Source organism: Furipterus horrens, unplaced genomic scaffold (genome assembly GCF_987537825.1).
Source record: "Furipterus horrens unplaced genomic scaffold, mFurHor1.1.pri manual_scaffold_3, whole genome shotgun sequence".
Taxonomy (NCBI): Eukaryota; Metazoa; Chordata; class Mammalia; order Chiroptera; family Furipteridae; genus Furipterus; species Furipterus horrens.
The window spans coordinates 183067696-183085974 of NW_028327173.1; the positions used below are offsets into that span (position 1 = coordinate 183067696).

The 18279-nt window shown below is 57.0% G+C and overlaps 1 protein-coding gene across 6 annotated transcripts; it reads left to right on the forward strand.

Moving 5' to 3' along the window:
* The first annotated feature begins 988 nt into the window (after positions 1–988).
* PLEKHG3 (pleckstrin homology and RhoGEF domain containing G3) lies at positions 989–16060 on the forward strand. 6 transcript variants are annotated; one of them, XM_090270982.1, is made up of 17 exons: positions 989–1398; positions 2757–2854; positions 4167–4236; positions 4540–4586; positions 4695–4845; positions 4937–5068; positions 5301–5483; positions 5700–5792; positions 6053–6139; positions 6386–6419; positions 6780–6884; positions 9595–9633; positions 10062–10084; positions 10622–10984; positions 11483–11596; positions 13239–14670; positions 15175–16060. In XM_090270982.1, exons 1-17 carry the CDS (start codon positions 1051–1053, stop codon positions 15885–15887), a joined length of 4032 nt encoding a protein of 1343 aa, XP_090127108.1. In that variant the 5' UTR covers positions 989–1050; the 3' UTR covers positions 15888–16060. The 6 variants fall into 6 exon arrangements, with proteins under 6 accessions (XP_090127108.1, XP_090127110.1, XP_090127109.1 ...); XM_090270984.1 differs by having other exon boundaries at positions 10622–10897; XM_090270983.1 differs by having other exon boundaries at positions 10065–10084.
* Positions 16061–18279: the final 2219 nt, after the last annotated feature.

Consider the following 18279-nt stretch of genomic DNA (forward strand, 5'->3'; position numbering starts at 1 on the left):
TGGGAGCAGCTTCCTGCGTGCTGCGCTGCCCTGTCAGAGCTGTGCTGAGGGGAGCTTAGGGAGACTCCCCAGTGGCTCAGCCCTGGAGAATTTCCTGTGCCCTGGGAGCCAGGGTGAGTCAGGGGCTTGAATCAGGTGCTGGGGGTGGGGGTGGGGGCTGACATGGGCCCAGCCTTGTACCATATCCTGCCTTCTCCATCAGTATCCAGAAGTTTCCAGGTCCATGGTACAGCTGCCGTCGCCCTAGAGCTTTTGCAGTCCCGGGGAGACTGTTGCCTTCCGGCATGCGTGTGCTCTTAGATGACAAGAGCCAGATCTCTGTCTGCCCTTTTCTGGTGACCCCGTCATAGGCCCTGACAGGTGGGCACTTGGGAAGTGCTTTTTGACGGATGCGATTAGCATCACCATTTTGACTGTTTCTGGGGCCCTTGCCCTGTGCCAGGCACCAAGTGCAGAGCCTGGAGGATGCAGCGTGGGGGTGGGTGTGAGGAGCCGAGGCTCCGAGAGGCTGGGACTTGGGATTCCAGCAGAAGGCACTGCCACCATGGCTCTGGCAGAGATGTCTGCTTTGCTCTTTAGGACCTGGGGTTTCTGAGCCCATACTGTCCCTGGACGTGGCCCACCTTTCCTCCACCTTGGAAAGATGGAGGCGGAGCTGTTGGAGTCAGGAAGGAGTGTTATTGGGTATCCTCGTGGATAGATGCTCATACGGTCTGGGGAAGGGACATCGTAGGGGTTCAGCATTGCTGTTTTTAAAATTGTGGTAAAATGTTTTTTTTTTAAATAAGATAAAGCTTGCATTTTAACCACTTTCAAGTAGCATTAAGTCCATTCACATTGTGCTTCCGTTACCAGCAATCCATCCACAGAAGTTTTTATGAGCTTGCAAAACTGAAACTGTATATCCATTAAACAACACCCTTCTCCCTCCCCAGCCCATCCCTGGCAGCCATGCTTTTACTTTGTGCTTCTGTGAGGACTCGAATTTGACTCCTTGTCTGTCCTGCGCAGAATCTCCCTGAAGTGCCCCCGCCAGGTAGTGATGTCAGGATGCCCGTCTCTGCATCCCTCCGCCAGGACGGCAGCCAGGAGCGGCCGGTGAGCTTGACCTCCACCACGTCCTCATCAGGCTCCTCCCGTGACAGCCGAGGCGCCATGGAGGAGCCCGGTGGCTCCGAGACCTTAGCCAAGAATGGGGCAGGCTCCCCGCGCGGCCGGCACCCCCCCAACAGCAACAACAACTCCAGCAGTTGGCTGAACAAGAAGGGACCCCTGTCCCCGTTCAACAGCCGGGCAGCAGCGGCGCCTGCGCACAAGCTCAGCTACCTGGGCCGCGTGGTGCGGGAGATCGTGGAAACTGAGCGCATGTACGTGCAGGACCTGCGCAGCATAGTGGAGGTAAGGCCCGTGGCTTCAGAACTGCGGTGGAGGAGGGGAGCGCCTGCCCACCCCCTCTCGGGGCTGGCCTTGGCCTTGGCCTTGGCTTTGGCTGTACAGCCCTCGTGTATAAACTTATCACCACCACCCTGGAAGGACTGCTGTCCCTGACACAGTTATCTCAGAAGGTCTGCTTCCTGTGACTGCCAGGGAAGCCTAGTTCCTCTGCCCAGGGGAAGCTGCTGACTGTTCACACTGCCTCGTGACTCTGGGTCAGACCAGTTGTAGAACTTCCTACAGGTCCCCAGGGAGTAGGCACACTTGGCAAGGATGGAAGGGACTCCTTCGCTCAATGGAGAGTGAATGAAGTGAAAAAATGGACTCTTGACCCCTCCTGTCTGCTCACAGATCCCTGTTCTGTTGTTTCCTAGCTGTGGGGGTCTCAGGCCCTGGGATAACCACCCCCTTTCCTACCACCACCACAAACACACACACACAGTGGGGTAAGCACCCCATTTCCTACCACCACCACCACCACCACCACACACACACACACACACACACACAGTGGGGAAACCACCCCCTTTCCTACCACCACAAACACAACACAGTGGGGTAACCACCCTCTTTCCTACCACCACCACCACCACCACCACCACACACACACACACACACACACACAGTGGGGTAAGCACCCCATTTCTCACACACACACACCCCCTCAGATTCCTCATTTCTGAAGTGAAGATGCATCTGCCTTGCAGGGCCACGTAGGGGAAGCATTTCGCACTGCAGGCACACAGGAGAAGGTGGCTGTGTGGCTGCCCCCGAGGAAGCCGCCCACTGCAGGGGGAGGTGTGTTGGTTCCCCAGGGCTGCTGTGACAGTTGTCACAAATGGCATGGCTTGAAATGCAGAAGTTTATTCTGTCTCAGTTTAGGTGGCCAGAAGTTAGAAATCGAGATGTTGGCAGGGTTGGTTCCTTCTGGAGGCTCTGAGGGAGGGTGCGTACTGGGCCCCTCCCCTGGCTTCTGGTGGCTGCCGGCCACCTTTGGTGTTCTCTGGCCTGGAGGTGGCGTCACCCCAGTCTGTGCCTCTGCCTTCACATTGCCTTCTTCTCTGTCTCTGTGTCCCGTCTCTTTTAAGGACATTAGTCAAGGGAATTAGGGCCCACCCTAAATCCAGTATGATATCATCTTGAGATCCTTAACTAGTTACATCTGCAGAGGTCACATTCTGAGGTTCCAAGTGGATATTAATTTGGGGCTGGAACTATCCAACCCCATATAATAGGTGATGTTTGTGAAGTAGCTGTCAAATGAGGTGTGGCTGGGGGAGACAGGATTGTGCCGGAAGGGGCTGATGCCTCTTTCCATGCAGGACTACCTTTTGAAGATCATTGACACACCGGGGCTGCTGAAGCCAGAACAAGTCAGTGCTCTCTTCGGGAACATAGAAAACATCTACGCACTGAACAGGTATGGAGTATTACACCTGGGAGGCCCATCTTGGCGCCTGGGGAGGAATCTTGGATGTCCCTGATCTGGTGCGCTGTGCCGTGTGGGCCCGGGGCCTGACGGCTGAGGGTGGGGAAGGGTGGTCCATCCCTGTACAGGGGTTTAGTTATCTCCCTGCAGGGGAGAGGGCATGTGGGACCGTGTGCCCTGGGGCCGCGGTGCTGCCCGCCAGGAAGGAAGATCATCTGAAGCCATGTGCTTGTGGGGTCTAACCTGAGCCAATGTCCCCTCAGGGGACGGCTGGACCCTTGCACATGACACTTTTCCCTCTATCCCTTTGTGGCCCCTTTGCCCTTTTCACCTTTGTCTTCCGCTTGCACGTCTCTCAGTTTCTTCTCCATCTTGCTACTGACCTCATGGGAAGCCAGGGCTCCCTGGAAGTGATTGGACCCATTTGGAAAATGCACTGGTCAGGGAAGATGTGATGGGGGAAGCTGAACAAGGCCTGGAGAGGGGCTGCTTCAGGGCAAAGGGGCCCTTTGAGGATCCATAGTGTGCCACCTGGTCTCACAGGTGCCCCAGGGGAAGGGCGCTGGTCAGGAGGAACAGAGCTTGAGGGAACAGTGTTGCTAGTTCAGGAGGTACCTTACCTTTAAGATGGGCAGGGAGATCTTCCTCTGTGCAAGCTGGAGACATCTGGAAGGAGACCTACACCAGATTGTGGGGGGAAGTGGGGAGCCCAGGGGAAGGAGGCAGGCAGAGCACCCTTTCTAGGGTTTTCTATAGTGCCCCCATCTAAGAACAAGGGGGCTGGGACTCACCCTGTCTCTGCTTTTACTGCATCCTTTTGAACTGGGGACCTTGGTTCTTTTGTTAGTCCCTGTGCTCTTTTCTTTCTCCTTTAATTTCTGCTTTTGTATGTTTGACTCCTCCTGCCTGCAGAGGAGCTGTGTCCTCTCCTGAGGTGGGTACTGATGTCCTTCTTCCTCTTGCTGAGCATGTGGGGCTCCTTTGCTCCCCATCTTTGCAGTGTTGCTGGTGGGGCTCCTTTGCTCCCCATCTTTGCAGTGTTGCTGGTGGGGCTCCTTTACTCCCCATCTTTGCAGTGTTGCTGGTGGGGCTCCTTTGCTCCCCATCTTTGCAGTGTCGCTGCTGGATGCTTTCTGGGTTGCTGCCCTGGGCAGGGTTCACTCTGAGGGTGGGAGCCCTGACTCTGGCATGATACCAGGCTGGCTGCAGATCTGGGCACCAGGAGGTGGGGGAGGGGCATGGTGTGTTGATAGCTGTGGAGGCTGCAAGTGGTCTGGGGCCTGATGACCACTTCCTCACCCAGCCAGCTACTCAGAGATCTGGACAACTGCAATAGTGACCCTGTGGCTGTGGCCGGCTGCTTTGTGGAAAGGGTAAGATGACCTGGATCCTTGCCTCTTGTCCTGTTCTGCTGGAGGCTCAGTGGGACAGGAAGTGCCAGGTGTCCTGTCTGGAATGGGGAGGGTATTCTGGGGTGGAGCCAGGGGTTGCTGGGTGGATGGCATGTCCCAGGCAGATGGGTACAAAGATGGATCTACAGATGCTCAGGGGAGTGGGAGTGGGGAGGTGGGGGAGGGGCAAAGTTGCTCTAGGGACTTGGGGTATGTCTTTGGTACACCCGGGTTTACAGTCCCCTGGGAGTCTTCCGGAAATCACTATTTTTGGTTTCTCCTTAGAGCCAAGAGTTTGATATCTACACCCAGTACTGCAACAACTACCCTAAGTGAGTAACTGGGGTGGAGAGGGGAGGCTGATCCATTTGGTGAGTGTGGAGCACCCCATTTCCCCATCCAGGCCTTCCCAGGGGTGACAGTCCTTCCCCAACTCCCAGCTCAGTGGCTGCCCTGATGGAGTGCATGCGGGACAAGCAGCAGGCCAAGTTCTTCCGGGACCGGCAGGAGCTACTGCAGCACTCGCTGCCCTTGGGCTCCTACCTGCTGAAGCCAGTCCAGCGCATCCTCAAGTACCACCTGCTGCTCCAGGTAACCCAAGGCCCCCCTGCGTACATGGGCGGCTGGGGGAGGGTAGGACCCTTGAGTCTGTGGGCCGCCTAAGTCCCTGTCACCCGAGCAGGAAATTGCCAAACACTTTGATGAAGAAGAGGATGGCTTCGAGGTGGTGGAGGACGCCATTGACACCATGACCTGCGTGGCCTGGTACATCAACGATATGAAGAGGAGGCATGAGCACGCAGTCCGGCTCCAGGTGCTCTGGGCTGTGGGCTGTAGTGGCATGCGAGGGTGGTCGGTGGGCCTCGGCTTGGAGAGTGAACATGGCTGCCCTGCTTGGGTGAGCTGAGGGGTGGCATCATGTGGGACAGGCTTCTCTGGGGAGACCCAGCAGTGGCTGGATTTTTGGGAGCCTCCGGGAGCCCTGTGGGGTCCCCAGCAAGGTCATGAGAAGCGTGACCCTTGGGGTTGGGGCTTCTGTGCTGCAGGAGATTCAGTCACTGCTCATCAACTGGAAGGGGCCGGACCTGACCATTTACGGGGAGCTCGTCCTGGAAGGCACGTTCCGCGTGCACCGCGTGCGCAGTGAGAAGACCTTCTTCCTCTTTGACAAAGCACTGCTCATCACCAAGAAGCGGGGCGATCACTTTGTCTACAAGGGGCACATCCCGGTAAACCAGGCTGCCGCCGTCTCCTCTGCACCTCCCCGCCCCCTCCCCCCCCCGCCCCCCGTCCTTGTCTTTGTTGGCCCCAAGTCAGTGTGGGTGGGGCTCCGTCCTTCTTCGATTACTCTCCCGGCCTCCCCAGATGTTTTTGAGGGGCTGGGGCTCCAGGTCAGCTGCCTCTACCCCCTCCTAGGGCTTGACTGCCCTCTCTCTCCCCTTCAGTGCTCCTCCCTGATGCTGATTGAAAGCACCAGAGACTCCCTGTGCTTCACCGTCACTCATTACAAGCACAGCAAGCAGCAGTACAGCATCCAGGTGAGGGTGGGCCAGGGCGCTCGGGCTGGGGACAGACCTGCCTCGCTTGCTTAGCTGCGCTGAGTGTCAGGGTGTCCCGCGGGAAGGTAGGGGTCATTGTGGGCAGCTCTCGGGCTTGGGCTGACGAGTTGAAGTCACCTTGCAGAGGCCCCAGGAAAGGCCCTCTTTCCACCTCTGCCCTGCTCGGCAGAAGCCTGTCCCGCATCGTGAGTCATCAGGCCTGTGATAACCCCTGGCTCCCTGTCCCTTGGGTCCTCTAGGCCAAAACAGTGGAGGAGAAACGGAACTGGACTCACCATATCAAGAGGCTCATCCTGGAGAACCACCACACCACCATCCCCCAGAAGGTGCATTCCTGGGACACCCCCGCCTCCAGCTCCTAACGGGGTACAGGGAGAGGGTGTCCTTCAGAGCCTGCTGGGGGGGGGTTCACTGTGGCCTTACCCTCTGGACATTGGCTCTACAGCAGGGGTCAGTGCAGGGGATGCTCTGGGCCTCAGCAGAGCATTGTGGGGGTGTCCTCACTCAGCAAGAATGAGTCCATGCCCTGACACATGGCAAGGTTGTAACAAGGTGGGTTCCTTCCCTTCCAGGCCAAGGAAGCCATCTTGGAAATGGATTCCTATTGTAAGTGTATGCACCCTTCCAGCCTGCTCTGTCCCTAATTGTACACCTTTCTAGGTCAGGCTGCATCCTGGGAAAGCTTGGCCTGACCCTAGGATTCCAGGGAGCAGGGGGGCTGGGTGGCTCCTTTTGTCAAGGCCTGGGCGTCCATTGTGAGCCCAGGGACACAGATGCTGCTGATGGGCGGACTCTCCATGCGTGATGCTCCCGAATGCAATGGGATGGCAGATGGAAGAGGAGAGGGCTTTGCAGGCTTCTGGCCCCTGCAGCTGGGGTGGGCAGCAGAGGTGTGGTCGGGTACAGTCAGAGTCTGGGCCAAAGCTGACAGTGTCCCAAAGGCCTGATTGTCTCTCCTGGGTGCAGATCCCAATCGGTACCGCTACAGCCCAGAGCGCCTGAAGAAGGCTTGGTCCTCCCAGGATGAGGTGTCCACCCACATGGGGCGCCACCAGGGGCGCCGGCAGTCTGGTAAGGGAAGGGCTGTGTGGGCAGAGAGGCATCTTCATAGGACCCTGAAGCAGCATTTGGGGTGGATTCTCACCTCCGGAAATCCTGGGAGAGGGCAGGATGGGTGTGTGCGGGGCATCCTCTCCCTGTGCCCTCCACCAGGCACCTGTGGGCCTTTCTTGCCCATCAGGGCTGGGCAGCGGCCTTTTCCAAAGCCCTAGGAATGGTGGTTCACTCGGGCACCGACTCAGCTCCCCTGCGATTGAAACCTCCCTTCTTTGCCGCTCAGAACACTGGGAGTCAGCCAGGAGTAACGCAGACAGACGTCTGCTGTGGAGCAGAGCAGAGGCAGGACGTGGGGAAAACAAGTTGGCCTGCAAGTGGCACCAAATCCAGACGGGAAATATTTACTTTGAGTCTCGAAAAGTTCCCTTTTCCTCTCCTGGGTTTTCCATGACTGGTCTTGCTGCTCTGCCCTCGGAGTTAATGGAGTGAATTGTCAATTGAAAAAGAGAAGACCTTGCTTTTATGCTTAGCTCTCCTGGTGATGACTGCGCTTTCTTTCTTTCAGTTTTCTTCTTTTCTTTCTTTTTCTTTTTTCCATTAATTGTATTTTTTTTCCATTACTATTTATCTCCCTCAGTGTGTTTTCTACATCTGTTTTTATTCTACCCTTCAGTCTGAGGCCCAGGGACCAATTTGGCTTCAGCCAAGTACCTGCCAAACGTATTCACGTGGTGGGAGTTAGGGTGAGAAATGTCTTAGAGATCCCTGGAGAGAAGGGCTCGGGCGTGACTGGGAGCAGTGTCCTGGCTTGGGTCCCTACAGTGCGTTGGGCTTTGATTGTCCAGGATCCCTAGGTCCCTTGGATAACTGTGTGGATTGCTGCATGTGCTTTGGTCTTCTAAAATGTGGAGCCGTGCAGTCTCTGGAAAGCTCCTGTGGTTTTCTGTTGTTTGATATTGCTCCCAGTAGATCTTGAGCCCCAGGCAGATTGTCACCGATTGCAAAATTTTATGGGGCCCTCTGTTAAAAGCCCCAAATTGGCAGTGTTAGCTTTCTTCTATAATCCTCTTCCTGTCCCTGTAGCATTCTCTTAACCTGCCATAGCTTTAAATTGGAAGCTGCTGGCACACGGACATGTTCAGTAAGTGACGGTGGTGGTGCTAGTGGTAGTCATAGTGATACTACCTGTCATCTGTCAGCATCCGAACGAGGGCTGTCAAGCCCCTTGGGAAATGAGCCATTTTAGAGCTTAAGTTTCTACATGGCTGAGATTTTAGCCTGGAACCTCTAAGAGTTAGGTTTTGTGTGTGTGCTTGGTTCTGTGTTTTAGTTTTCACCATTATGAAAGAGGCATCTTTCTAAAATGTACTTCATACTCTTGAGCCTTTAAAATAGGATGCTGACCGCAGGGGCAGTGGCGTCTCTGGTGTGTGAACTGCTAGATTCTTCCAGGCCTCCCAGAGGGGATGGTGGGCTCCCATGCAGACAGCCTGCATTCGCGGTGCTGTGTCCACTTGGTGCTGATGAGTGTTCGTTCTCATCTGTCTTAGTGTGCTTGCCTGTAGCATCCCTCCTTCTCCCTTCAACCTGTTAGAAATGAGCCCACTGACCTTGTGAGATGCGTATGCAAAGGCAGGGCTGAGCAGGGCGGACTGGGTCCCATGCAGGAGCTCATGCCTGTTCTCAGCCAGCCGTTCCCACTGCTCCTGGGCCTCCTCTGCTTCCTTCAGAGAGCTGAGATGGGCAGGTAAAGAGCATTTATGGATAAGTGAGGTGCTGCTGTCATTATCGGTCACTTACTAAATATTCTTGATTACAAGTTCTAAAATGGAAGAGTTGAGTGTTTTATGAAAACAATTGGATGTTCACTCACATTGTGCAGGTAGTATGTGCACGTGCGCACATGCATCTCAATAGGAAAAAAGTTTTTCATATGTTCCCCTGCCCAGAAACAGCAAAGAGACTTCAGTGGACTTCCTTCTGGCTTCAAGTTTATAGTGGGCCTCCCACTTAATGGCAGCTGGGCAAGGACAGTGTGGGCTAAGGCCAAGGCTCTATAGAGAGGTCCCTTGACATGTGTCCTCTTATCCCGAGGTCCCTTGACATGTGTCCTCTTATCCGTGCCTGCCTGTTTCAGGTCTGTCCCCACAAGGGGTGGGTACAAGGCGGTGACACTGTGAGCCTAATGGCTGTGTTTTGTATCCTGTGGCTAGAGCCGGGTCAGCCCTGTACAGTTGGGCAGCACTCCCCAGCAGGCAGCAAGGCTTCATGGTGCCAGGCTGTAAGGGCCGTTAGAGGGTCCGGAGCGATGTCTGCTTTCCAGCTGGGGTTCTCTAAGAGACCTTGGCCTTGCTGTAGCAAATGTGCTGATGGGCTCCTTGTGGGGAAGGTGGGCTTGGGGTGGAGCCATGGACCTCCAGAGAGGGGCTAGTTGATCTGAAGGGGTCAGTGTGGGTTGCAGCTCCTTGGGTGAGTTGCACTCATTCGGGATGGGGGGCAGTGCTGTTCCTGGGGACTGAAGGTAATAGCGGTGGTCCTGGGGCTAATGGGAGTGGCCTTGCCTCTCTACGGGGTAGGTGTGAGGTTCGCCTCCTTCAGGCCCTAGGGCCGGGGTTGGAGCAAGCCCGACTGTACTTTGAGCTGGCGGTGGGCTGGTGATGCTGTGGGCGTGGGAGCAGGGCCGTTTCCCAGCTTGCACTGACGGCCCATTCGCTTTTTTCCTCAGAGCCAACCAGACACCTGCTCAGGCAACTCAGCGAGAAAGGTGAGTGTGAAGGGTAGGCGGCCATTCAGGTGAGGCCGGGGCAGGGGCAGGAAGGTGACGTAGCGAACCACCTGAGCGGCGGTGTCGAGGACAGTTTAGAGGGGACTCTGTCTCTATTCTTCCCAGAAAGTGGGCCTCTCCCCTTGCCGTCTAGGGAAGGGGCTTGATCCCCCCCACTCTTTCACTCTGTCCTTGGGTAACAGGAGCAAGTGACACTCACAAACCTCTACACACACACCCCTTGTTCCTGTTCTGCCGGCCTTCCTTTGAGAGGTGAGGGCTCTAGGACTAGAAGCCCCCAGAGAGGTCTTCCCCAGGGGGCTGGAGGCCTCTGACCTCTATCCTCTCTAAAGAGGCTCTTCTCCTGTTTACCCATCTCCCCTCCGCCCACCCCTTGCCCATGTGCTGGGACTCTGCGGTGGTGGCAGCAGCCAGAGCAGCAGGAATGAAGGTAAGGCTTGTGGGCAGAGGGGACTGTCTGGATAGAGGGGGGTGGGACTGCCCAGGCCAGCCCCTGGCTCCTTCAGCTCTCATTGTCTCCATTCATTTAACAAATACCTATCAAGCACCTCCTGTGTGCCAGGCTCTGTCCTGTGGTCCTAGAAGTGAATAAGCCATGGCCCTTGCCCTGGGGACCCTGTGTACCCTTTTCCTGGAATGGCACCCTTGTGGTGGTAGCCTGCCCAGCCTGGACCCTCTCCTTTTTCCCTCTCTGGGGCAGGTAGGCTTCTCTGGTTCTTGAGTTTCTGACCAGGCCCCGGTCCTAGCTTTCCCAGGTCCCAGCTTCCTATCTTGAGAACCATTCCTATCCCTCATCCCCAACCCCCACCCCACCCCGACCACCTCTGGTCCTCACTGGGCTTAAGTGGAGACCAGGGGTTGGATTCTAGGTGTGGATTTCTGCATAAAGCCTCCTCACCCCCAAGCACTGGCAGGTGGAGGGGGCTTGCCCAGAGGCTGGTCACGAGGGGTCTTGTGCTCTGAACAGCATGCAGGCAGTGCTGGTGCTCTCCTGGACTTTGAGCGGCCCTCCCGTACCTGGGGCCGGCAGCCGGAGGCTGCAGGGGGTGCCCGGGAAGAGCAGGAGGAGGACGAGGAGGAGGAGGAGGTGGTGGTGGAGGACGAGGAGGAGGATCAGGCCTTTCAGGTCTCTCTGGAGGACCTGGCAGGGCATGAAGGCAGCAAGAAGGGGTCTGGGCCGGAGCCCCCAGGCTCAGAGGAAGAGGAGGAGGAGGAGGAGGAAAGCCTGGCAGTGGCGGAGCAGGTAGCCGACTTTGCCAGCTCCCTGCTGGCCGCCCTCCACTGCTGGCACTATCGGGCCAACGCTTTACTTTTCTCCCGGGGTGCTATGGTGAGGTGTCTCTTTGATCTCCCCTCCTCCTTGCATGTTCCCTGGCATGTGTACGCCCTGGAGTCCCCTCCCCTGCCCTCTCCACCCCCTTGGTCCTTGTTCCTTTACTTCTGCCATCAGCACTTCTTAACCCCCCCACTCACTGTCACGCCCTGCTGAGCCCCCGGTATGCACCGTTCCAGAGCTGGGTGTGAGCTAGTGTACTACCCAATGAGCATGACTAACAGGGTGGGAGTGGTGGGACAGGGAGAAGGCAGCACACAGCAGGGCTGGAAGAGTCAGGGGGGTTGGGCTTTTCCGAGGCTGCATACCTGGCCGGGATTTGTGTCCCCAGATTTGGCAGTTCAATTTGACTCTGGTGTGACTCAGGTCCGAGGCTGGCTCTCAGCAAAGCCCAGCCCCCTCTTAGGGCTCAGGAGGAGCTGCCCATGTGGGGATGAAGAAGGGGCCAGCTCCCAATGGTCCTGGGAGTTGACAACCGCCCTCTGCTTTCTGTAGGGTAAGGGGCGCAGGGAGTCGGAAGGACCCAACAGCTGCAGGAGGCCCAGCGGCCGGTCTGTCGCCAATGCTGAGAAGCTCAGGAGCTTTGAGTCCGTTTCCTCCCTGCCGGAGGTGAGTGGCCGGCAGGCGGAAGGGGCCAGAGCCGTCTGGAGCCCAGATCCCCAGGCTTGTGGGTGGGGCTCTCAGGCATGGGCTCTCCCGCTGGGCCTACGGGGGTGGGACTTCTTCCCTTCAGGAAGATGTCTGGTTTATGGGTGCATGGCTTGGTGAGCAGACAGTCCCTTTCTGTGAATGAGAGGAAGGTGCCCCTTCCTTTGGGCAGATGTAGTCCCTTGCCAAGGGGCACAGTTAGCAGAAGTGACCAGATTTTAGCTCTCCTCAGCCAGGCCTTGCTCCAGCATGCCAGACACTTAACTCACACCTGTGCCCCCTCGGGCTTAGAGGTAGCATATGGTTATCCACTTGATACCTCCTGCATGTCTGTTCGTTTATTCTGCCTTATTCTCTGCAGCAGCTCTGCCAGGCAGAAGGGGGCTCAGAAAGGCTGAGTGGCGTGTCTGACCTGGGGCAGCTTCTGAGGGGCACAGCTGGGGTCGGACTTGGGTCTGTGCCTTGGAAGCCCAAGCTCTTCTCCCGGCCACCCCATGCGGTTGGTGGGTTGTCTGGAAATGGAGGCCCTTGCTTCCCCAAAGTTACAAGGAAAGTCTGTTCATGAGGCCTAGATCCCGGGTGGGCCTCACACCCAGGGACTGAGAAACCTGGATGACCTTGGATAAGAGTCTAGAGTGGTGCTGTCCAGTGATAATAGAATGCTAGCCACGCGTGTAAACTTGTAGGCACATTAAAAAATCATACAGTCCAGGATGTCCAAACTGTTACCGTTTCAGCATGTAATCAATGTAAAAAAATATTAATGAGATGGTTTATACTTCTTTGGTATGAAGTTTTTGCAATCTGGTGTGTATTTCACCTTTACAGCTGTTTTCAGATTGGACTAGTCCCATTTCAGGTGCTTGTAAGGCACGTGTGGCTGGTGGCTGCTGTGGCTGGACAGTGCAGGCCTAGGTCATGGGTTGTGCTCTGCAGAGGAATGTCGCGCGTTTGCCCTTATCTCCTCCCTACAGACCTCTCTGGAAGGCTCCCTGTATCAGCCATTTTTGTGGTTCAGATGACTTACAGGTGGTCAGAAGGGAGTTCTCAGATTTGCTTCATTCCTTGCCCATCTGCTAGGCATATGCACAGGAGCCACGTTCCTGTCTCACCCTCTATAGGAGTCCAGCTTGTGGCTCTGTCGCTCTCTGGACCCTGAGCTTCATGGGAGGCCCTGGCCCCTCAGGGAGGCTGGGGCGGCCTCTGCGGTTGCTTGGACCTGGGTCTGAATGCAGAACAGCTCCCTCGTAGGGAGCCTTTAAGACTGTAGGGAGCTGCTTCCCCATTGGGCAGGGAGTACTAGTGCCGTGGCTCTGACCCTGAGTTTGTATGTTCCCATCTGTCCCTGTAGCTCCCAGATAGGGTGTCATAGAGAGGTGCCCCCACTTTCTCCCATCTGCATTTCTAGAATTTTCCTTGGGCTTGAGGACTGTGGGCCCAGCATCGCAGCTGCAGGGTCACTAAGGGACAGCATCACGGTCCTCCCCCTGAGGACTCATTGCCCCTCCTGCTGTAAATTGCAGCCCCCTCTCATGAGGCTTTGAGCAGGCCATGCTGTTACCTCGTTCCCCAGATCTCATATGAGCTCTCTGTGCTATCCCAGGCTGAACCAGACCCTGAGTCTGGGGCAGAGCAGGAGGTGTTTGCTACTGTGGAAGGTCCCAGCGCCGAGGAGATGCCCTCAGACACAGAGTCTCCAGAAGTCCTGGAAACACAACTTGATGCCCATCAGGAGCTGCTGGGGCTGGACCACCCAAGTGGCATGGTGGACTTTGCAGTGACCGAGAGCGCTGAGGACATTAAGGCCTTGAGCAGTGAGGAGGAAGATGAGGACGAGGAGGAGGAGGAGGAGGAAATGGGTGCTTCCCAGGAGCCCGAGAGCCTCCTGCCGCCCTCTGTGCTGGACCAAGCCAGTGTCATTGCTGAGCGGTTCGTCAGCAGCTTCTCTCGGCGAAGCAGCCTGGCACTGGAGGACGGCAAGTCCACTGGCTTCGGGACCCCGAGGCTGACCAGCAGGAGCAGCAGTGTGCTCAGCCTGGAGGGCAGCGAGAAGGGCCCGGCGCGGTGCGATAGTGCCTCAGACTCGCTCAGCTCCCAGCTCCCTGCAGCAGTGGACCTCAGTGTGGGGGTGGCCACAGAGAGTGGCCCTTCTGTCAATGGGACGGAGCCCCCAAGCCCGGGCTGCTCAGCAGAGACAGACAGGCCTTCCTGTAGGAAGAAGGAATCGATGCTCTCCACCCGAGACCGGCTGTTGCTGGACAAAATCAAGAGCTACTACGAAAATGCAGAGCACCATGACGCAGGCTTTAGCGTCCGACGCAGGGAGAGCCTCTCCTACATCCCCAAAGGCCTGGTGAGAAACTCGGTCACCAGGTTCAATAACCTTCCCAGGCAGGACCTGGAGCCAGTGGCCCCGTCGGGGCACAAGAGACAGGTGGGCTCCAGGCCGGCTTCATGGGCCCTGTTTGATCTCCCAGGACCAGACCAGGTGGGTGTGGGTTCTGGGGACCCAGCTCCCATCACAGATGCTGAGTTCCGCCCATCTTCAGAAATCGTGAAGATCTGGGAAGGGATGGAGTCTTCCGGGGGAAGCCCTCGGAAGCGGCCAGGCCAAGGTCAGGCCAATGGCTTTGACCTGCATGAGCCACTTTTCATCCTGGAGGAGCATGAGCTGGGAGCCATCACCGAAGAGTCAGCTACTGCCACACCAGAGAGCACCTCCCCCACTGAGCGGCCCAGCCCGGCCCACCTGGCCCGGGAGCTGAAGGAACTGAAGAAGCTGGTGAAGGAGCTGAGCAGTGGCTCCCAGGGAGAGCTGGTGGCCCCGTTGCACCCCTGCATAGTGCAGCTCTCCCACGTGATGGACAGCCATGTGAGTGAGCGAGTGAAGAACAAGGTCTACCAGCTGGCCCGCCAGTACAGCCTCCGGATCAAGAACAAGGCCGGGATAGCCAGACGACCACTGCAGTGGGAAAATGCAGCTTCCGCCATTCCCCACCTGCAGGAGGAGGCTGGATCGCCATCAGGTGGCAAAGGTATGATGGGGGTAGGGAGCAGGCCCCTCCCGCAAGTCTGGGGCAGAAGAGCCCGTTAAGAGCCACTTGGTTTTTGGGGGAAAGTGACCCCTAAAGAACCTCTACCAAAGAGAGGGCTGGACCCCACATTAAGGCCAGGGTGAGTCTTGGCAGCTGGCCTACCACCCCGAGGCCATGCGTGCGGCCTTGGTTGAGCACTTGCACTGTCCTCCCCAAACCCTTCCTGTTGGGCAGAGATCTCTGGAGGAAACGTAGCCATGCTCCTCTTTTCCAGGAGAGCAGAAGCTCTCGTCTTTCCTTCTTTGACTCTTGACCCCTTGTCCGTGGTCTTTTCTTTATTCCCATTTCCCATTGATAAAGGGGCCGTGGGTGGTAAATGAGGGTTCCCTTCCATCATCACACCCAAAACCAGCCGTCCCCGAAAGTGAGCTGAGGGCAGGTCGGAGGCCTTGCTTCTGCCCTCCGCTCCCACCCAGTGACACAGGCAGCGCTCTCTCCTCACAGGTAGGAGGAAGCCGGTGCTGTCCCTCTTCAACCACGAGCAGATGCTGGCCCAGGAGCACAGCCCGCCCAAGCCCTGCTCCCCCGGGGAGACGTCACCGCGGCGTTCTTCCGTCCCGTCTGCTGCCAACCCGAGGACCACTTCCCCTGGGGCCTGGCCCTCCACTCGGAGCCCCCTCAGCCCCTTCGACACCGAGACCTTCAACTGGCCTGACGTCCGAGAGCTCTGTTCCAAGTACACCTCCTACGATGAGGCGGTCCAGGCCGAGGGAAGCCGGTCCCGAGGCCCACCTGTCAGCCGGAGCCACTCAGTCCCAGACAACATGGTGGAGCCTCCTCTGTCGGGCAGGGTGGGCCGCTGCTGCAGCCTGAATGCCAAGCAGGGCCGGGCGGGCCCAGGGGCAGCCCAGCCTCAGCCTCCCAGGGCGTTGCCCCAAAGCAGGCCGGACAGAGAGGAGGTCCTGTATGTCACCGCAGACCTCACCCTGGAGAACAACCAGCGGGTGATTATCATGGAGAAGGGGCCCCTGCCCGGCTCTGTGGCGGGGCTGGAGGAGGGCAGTGGTCAGGGACTGAGCTCACCAGCAGCTGTGGTGGGGCGGGGCCAGGACTTGCAGGCGAAGGGAGAGGGTCCCAGGGACCCAGTAGACCCAAGCCAGCAAGGCCGAGTGAGAAACCTGAGGGAGAAATTCCAGGCCTTGAACTCTATAGGTTGACTGAGTCCCAGGGGAGGGAGGAGTTTGGCGGAGGAGGAACCTTGGCATATGTCCGCGAGCCTGGGCTCACCCTCCTTACAGGAGCCTCACCCAGGGCCCTCAGAAAGGCCGTGCCCAGGAACAGTGCTCTGCTTTACTCAGCGAGTGCCTTCACCTCCTGAGACCACACTGGTGTCCCCCCCCCCACCCCTGGCTCACAGTGACCTTCCACAAGCCCAGATGAGCCCCTCTTCCCTCTGAGGCCAGTGTGGCCACTTCCCTCGTATCTAGTTCTTCTCTAGTGAAAAGCCAAGTATTTAAGCTCACCTCTTCCCAGGGAGAGCAAGCCCTACTCAGGCCTTCAGTGTTGGCTGGCCAGCCAGCCTGAGGAGCCCACCAGAGGAGACTCGGGAAGGTGGCCTGGAGAGGCTTTGCTCTTGAACTGTGCCTTTTCTTAGGATCCAGGCAAGAACGAGGTCCATAATTTATTTGTGTGCACGCATGAGTGTGTTTTCTCTGTTGTTGATTCCCGTCCCGTGAAGAATGTAACGGACTCAGTTCAGGTACTTCTGTGGGTGTCTTGCTGACCCTGTGGTTGTCGCTAATGTATACACATTTCATTATTTGCCAATGGTGCAATAACCACTGCTGACCAGCCGACCTGTGTGTGGCCTCCTTACTGTGCCCGGTGGGGTGGGCGGCGGGACGTGGGGATTGTAGCTTTGATGTCCACTCCTCCGTCATCCATGCTCACAAAGCACAAGGTACCAGTGCTCCTGGGGGAGGCTGGAGCAACAGGACACGTGGGAGGGGACTTATTCTTGGTTACTCTGCTCCCATGGGCTTCTCCATCGACCCACAGCCTGGCATCTCCTCTTGGGGGCGGGGGCAGGGGCATCATGCCAGCCTTTAGCTCTCTTCCTCAAGGGCTGCCGTTGGACTAAAGTAGGGTTGGGGGAGTGAATGGGACACTTCTAATAGGCAGATGTTTCCAGTATCTGGTGCCTTTTACTCTTTTCTCCCTCTCATTCCCAGCAGACATCCTAGGGGCTAGGTTTCTAAACCTGGAGCTTAGAAATGTCTGAAGGTGGCTTAGAACATTGGGTGAGGAGCACAAGGATGTCTTTCTGGGATGCATCCCATCCTCAGCTTTCATCCGATGCTCAAAGTGTCTTTGATTTAAAAGGGCTAAGACTGCCTCCGTATTTCTCGTTGGGTTTTCTGCCCTTTCTCCATGGTGTACCAGCCCTGTTTTGGTGTTTCTTCTGCCTGGGGCCTGGGAGGAGTGGGGCTGCGGGGCTTAGGTGGTAGACCTGTCCTCAAGTGTCCCCACAGGCCTGCTAATTCAGGGCCCCATGAGTCAGGAGGACAGACTCGATCTCGGAATGGCTGCACAGGGTGTACTGAGGTCAAGGGAAGTGCAGAGGCTAGTGGAGCCTCTGCTGGGCAGCAGCAGACAGGGCAGAGACAGACCACGTTCTGCCAGCTGCCCTGGTGTGTCCTATGCCACTTCTGAGGGAGAGGGCTGGTTTCTACCAGGCAAGTCTTGGGTTATGACGTTGAGCGCCCCCAAACGTGATGGAGTGAGTCAGGAGACCCGGGTTCTGGTCCTAGACGGCTGTTAACTAGCTGGTTCCCCTAAACGCTTGCTTTTTCCTCCTCTGTCAATTGAAGGGGATGGATGACACTTCTCCTGGGTGATTCCTACACAACCATCTAGGTATGTCTGGGAACCTCGAACCAGCTCAGTGGTTCTCACCGGCTGCCCATAAGAATCATCGGTGGAGCCTTTCGGAAAATGGCTATGCCTACATTCCATCCACCCAGGCCAAGCAAAAGCTCCCCTTTGGAGATGAACCCCAGGCATGACGATTCTGGGGATTCTGATGTCCAGCTGAGATCTCTCTCCTGAGCTCCATGGGGAAAGGCCTGCAGCAGGCCCTCAGGATGGCTCAATGCATGGCCTTGCGAGCTCTATTCAGGGATCTCAGGACCCGGTTGCTGGCAGAGCTGTCCTATAAGACTCAGGAACAAGCCAGAGTCTGGCTTGGACACAGCGCCCTCCTTGCTCACTCAACTAGTGCTCTTGTTTTCAAAGGAAAACAAGGCTTGTCAAATAAGAAATGGGGCAAAATACGGAGTGTTACTGATTTATTAGAAAAACTAGTAAATGGGTTTCCTCTGTTTGGTGGAAGCACGTTTGAGCAGGTGGAGGACAGGCCCGGCTGGCCCCAGATTGCATGGTCTGTGCCCAACAGGGTCGTAGTCCTCTGTCGCTGCCTCCTCCGCTGTGACCTCCCTGAGCTTGCTTGTCCAAGGGACCAAGCCGTGTGGTCCTTTGACTCTGTCTTCTCCCACTGAAGGGAGGAGGGGGATCCAGGACCAGCCTCGGGGATCCTACTTGCCCTCCAAT